General features: G+C 40.5%; 1 protein-coding gene across 1 annotated transcript; it reads right to left on the bottom strand.

Moving 5' to 3' along the window:
* Window positions 1-1,845: 1,845 nt before the first annotated feature.
* On the bottom strand, window positions 1,846-4,143 carry LOC311113772 (uncharacterized protein). Its single transcript, XM_084157082.1, has 2 exons — window positions 3,829-4,143; window positions 1,846-3,171 (listed from the first exon to the last, which is right to left on the bottom strand). The coding sequence occupies exons 1-2, from the start codon at window positions 3,992-3,994 to the stop codon at window positions 2,252-2,254; spliced, it is 1,086 nt and encodes a 361-aa protein (XP_084013208.1). The 5' UTR covers window positions 3,995-4,143; the 3' UTR covers window positions 1,846-2,251.
* Between the last annotated feature and the right edge of the window lie 532 nt (window positions 4,144-4,675).

Below are 4,675 nucleotides of genomic sequence, written 5' to 3'. Positions count from 1 at the left end.
AGTCAGTTTAAATACACCTTAGCCAAATACATTTAAACTCAGTTTTTCACAATTCCTGACATTTAATCCTAGTAAATTCCCTGTTTTAGGTCAGTTAGGATCACCACTTTATTTTAAGAATGTGAAATGTCAGAATAATAATAGTGATTTATTTCATCACATTCCTAGTGGGTCAGAAGTTTACATACACTCAATTAGTATTTTGGTAGCATTGCCTTTAAATTGTTTAACTTGGGTCAAACGTTTCGGGTAGCCTTCCACAAGCTTCCCACAATAAATTGGGTGAATTTTGGCCCATTCCTCCTGACACAGCTGGTGTAACTGAGTCAGGTTTGTAGGCCTCCTTGCTCGCACACGCTTTTTCAGTTCTGCCCACAAGTTTTCTATAGGATTGAGGTCAGGGCTTTGTGATGGCCACTCCAATACGTTGACTTTGTTGTCCTTAAGCCATTTTGCCACAACTTTGGAAGTATGCTTGGTGTCATTGTCCATTTGGAAGAACCATTTCCGACCAAGCTTTAACTTCTTAAACTGATGTCTTGAGATGTTGCTTCAATATATCCACATAATTTTCCTTCCTCAAGATGCCATCTATTTTCTGAAGTGCACCAGTCCCTCCTGCTGCAAAGCACCCCCACAGCATGATGCTGCCACCCCGTGTACGGTTGGGATGGTGTTCTTCGGCTTGCAAGGCAACCTGTTTTTCCTCCAAACATAACAATGGTCATTATAGCCAAACAGTTATATTTGTTTCATCAGACCAGAGGACATTTCTCCAAAAAGTACGATCTTTGTCCCCATGTGCAGTTGCAAACCGTAGTCTGGCTTTTTTATGGCGGTTTTGGAGCAGTGGCTTCTTCCTTGCTGAGCGGCCTTTCAGGTTATGTCGATATAGGACTCGTTTTACTGTGGATATAGATACTTTTGAACCTGTTTCCTCCAGTATCTTCACAAGGTCCTTTGCTGTTGTTCTGGGATTGATTTGCACTTTTCGCACCAAAGTACGTTCATCTCTAGGAGACAGAACGCGTCTCCTTCCTGAGCGGTATGATGGCTGCGTGGTCCCATGGTGTTTATACTTGCGTACTATTGTTTGTACAGATGAACGTGGTACCTGCAGGCGTTTGGAAATTGCTCCCAAGGATGAACCAGACTTGTGGAAGTCTACAAGGTCTTGGCTGATTTCTTTTGATTTTCCCATGATGTCAAACAAAGAGGCACTGAGTTTGAAGGTAGGCCTTGAAATACATCCACAGGTACACCTCCAATTGATTCAAATTATGTCAATTAGCCTATCAGAAGCTTCTAAAGCCATGATATCATTTTCTGGAATTTTCCGAGCTGTTTAAAGGCACAGTCAACTTAGTGTATGTAAACTTCTGACCCACTGGAATTGTGATACAGTGAATTATAAGTGAAATAATCTGTCTGTAAACAATTGTTGAAAAAATTAGTTGTGTCATGCTCAAAGTAGATGTCCTAACCAACTTGCCAAAACTATAGTTTGTTAACAAGAAATTAGTGGAGTGGTTGAAAAACGAGTTTTAATGACTCCAACCTAGGTGTATGTAAACTTCCGACTTCAACTGTACATAGAACGTTTTGCAACGAATTGCAAAAATCTCTGAAGCTGGAGACTTATCTCCCTCACTAACTTTAAGCATCAGTTGTCAGAGCACCTTACCGATCACTGCACCTGTACACAGCCCATCTAAAATTAGCCCACCCTACTACCTCATTCCCATATTGTTATTTATTTTGCTCATTTGCACCCCAGTATCTCTATTTGCACATCATCTCTTGCACATCTATAATTCCAGTGTTAATACTAATTGTAATTATTTTGCACTATAGCCTATTTATTGCCTTACCTCCATAACTTGCTACATTTGCACACTGTATATAGATTTTCTGTTGTATTTTGGACTTTGTTTTGTTTTACCCCATATGTAACTCTGTGTTGTTGTTTTTATTGCACTGCTTTGCTTTATCTTGGCCAGGTCGCAGTTGTAAATGAGAACTTGTTCTCAACTGGCTTATCTGGTTAAATAAAGGTGAAATAAATAAAAAATTAAAAACAATAGAAAAAGTATATTTATCTGAAACCCACAGAATGAATGATCCAGAGTTGCTTTGCTTTTCCAAAGAGTGTTGTCCATCTTCTGACAAGATGTCTTTGTCCTAATTTGTTTATTCTTTGTGTTTCCATCCTGTTTGTTTCTTTCTTTGTGGTCTTTCTTTCCTGTGTAAGTCAGTATGTGCAAGTCCGTATATGTTCAGTTAGGTTCCCCTTCCTATTGAAGCTTTTCCCACAGTCACCACAGCTAAATGGTTTCTCTCCTGTGTGAGTCAGTATATGCCTCCTTAGGTCCCCCTTCTGAATGAAGCTTTTCCCACAGTCTCTACAGCCAAACGGTTTCTCTCCTGTGTGAATCCTCATGTGCCTGGAAAGATGTCCTTTGAGTTTGAAGTTCTTTCCACAAAAGGGGCAAGTGCAGGGTCTCTCCACCTGACAGAGTCTGACATGGGTCTTCAATTTACAGGTGGAGTTGTAGCGTTTTTTGCAGAAGCGGCATTCGCTGGGTCTCTTTTTGGCGAGAGTCACATGCCCCTGCAGGTCAGCTTTCAGAGCAAACGTTTCTCCACAGTCACAGCAGCGGTGAGTATTTGTAGACGTGGTGCTGGGTTTGGAACAGTGTTCCCCCATTGATAGGTTGGGATCCAATGGTGGGCTGCTGTCAAGTCTTACTGGGTCACTGATTACAGCTGAGCTGTGGCTGGAGGCATTGTTTTGATTATCTGGAGGGTCACAGGGAATGTCGAGACCCTTTAGGTGGGTAACAGTGACAAAATGTGGGAGACCCACTGGTTTAGAGTTACTTTCTCTGTTCTCCACTGTCTGGGTTTGGGGAAGAGTAAAGGACTGAAGTGGGTTCTCCTGATCACATTTACTTTTCAAACAAGGAGGAGGGAATTTGAACACTATGATATCAGCCTCCTGCCCTTGAAGCTGCTCTTCCTCCTGACTGGTCCAGAGTTCCTCCTGTTCCTTTTTAATCTGTGTGGGTTCTAGGTCCTCCTGCTGCAGACTGGGTCTCCACTCCTGCTCACAGTGCTGCTGCTCAGGGGGATCCTCCTCTTCAGAGACAGCAAGAGAGAGCTGAAGGGACTCTAGAGGGAAGGCGAGGAGGAGCAGATGTTATCTATACCACCTAAATAAAAAGAACAATCTATGATCGAGATATATATATATATATATATATATATATATATATATATATATATATATATATATATATATATATACATACATCCATACATACATACATACATATAGACATGTGTATACATATAGACAGACATGTGTATACATATAGACAGACATAGACATATAAACACATAGATATACAAACACATATATACACAGAGATATATATATATATATATATATATACATACACAGAGATATATATATATATAGACAGACATATACACACACACACATATATATATATATATATATATAGACAGACATATACACACACACACATATATATATATACACATTTACATTTAAGTCATTTAGCAGACGCTCTTACACATATATATATATATATATACATATACATACACATACATACAGCTTTTAGACATGCCTGAGTGCGCATACCTAGCTATATGCTATTTCAATAGATTTTCGTGAAACTTTTTCATCATGCACGGTCAGTTTATTTATTTATTATAAAATGGTGATCATTGTTAGCCTAAACAACTTAGCTCTCCATCAAGAAGAATTGTAGCTAGATATTTGTAGATCTACATACGAACCTTTTCTACATAGTTTTATGTCCGGTGTCATCCGCAGCAGTCTCCGTAGCCGATCATTCTCCTCCTGGTACTCGGCTACCGTTTTCTCAACTGCCCCGAAAATCTCCACAGCAGCCGCCGTTAAACGCTCATTTAAGAACACGCGCAACATCTGTAATGTAGACATTTTCAGTCGACTATGAGGTGAGTATTCAACTAGTATGGCAAATATACTGATAACTAACCCCTTTTGTCTGTGGTATGACTTCGTCCAGGAGGAAAAATGCTGGCCACAAACAAAACAAACCCTCTCCCAGTTTTACATCCGTATTGTCTTCTTCTGTTTGTAGTAGTCAGTGGTGAGCCCGTGAACACATCACAGCACCCCCATGTGGATGGATGCTTACTAGAGAATATAATGTTTCTAAACCAGCCAGGTCAGCCGTGATACAAGTCAGTATTCGAAGTCAATCCATGTCTGAGGACGTCGGGAGATGACGTGGAAACCGACCACTAGGGGCAACAGTGAGCGCTGTTACCTTCAAGTAGGTTTCGGTTCTGCTAGGGTGTCGTGAACGGGGATGGCGGATGGGCGTAAGCATCTGCCTCTGGTGCCAAAGGCTGCATTAACTCCGAAATCTTAAGGTTTGGCATTAACTCTGAATGGTTAAGGTTAGGGTTAAGGTTTGGGATAGGCTTAAACAAAAATCTGAAAAACAACTTAGCTGGATTCAAACATGCAACCTTTGGCACCAGTGGCAGACTCTTAGGTAAAATGTTCTGCCTCTGGTTTTTGAGATTTATATTTTACGTCTATCCCAAACCTTAACCCTTACCTTAACCATTCAGAGTTCATGCCTAACCTTAA

The sequence above is a fragment of the Coregonus lavaretus genome (genome assembly GCF_964263955.1).
Source record: "Coregonus lavaretus genome assembly, chromosome: 40".
In the NCBI taxonomy this organism is placed as follows: Eukaryota; Metazoa; Chordata; class Actinopteri; order Salmoniformes; family Salmonidae; genus Coregonus; species Coregonus lavaretus.
The sequence above is the reverse complement of the archived record's forward strand: the minus strand, read 5'-3'. Positions and strand labels throughout refer to the sequence as shown.

What these genes read in the sequence shown, in the direction of transcription:
- LOC311113772 (XM_084157082.1), bottom strand. Translation starts at nt 3,994, where the DNA reads ATGTCTACATTACAGATGTTGCGCGTGTTCTTAAATGAGCGTTTAACG. An exon ending in CATAAAACTATGTAGAAAAG is followed by an intron (nt 3,172 to 3,828) that starts GTTCGTATGTAG and finishes CCTTCCCTCTAG; the next exon opens with AGTCCCTTCAGCTCTCTCTT.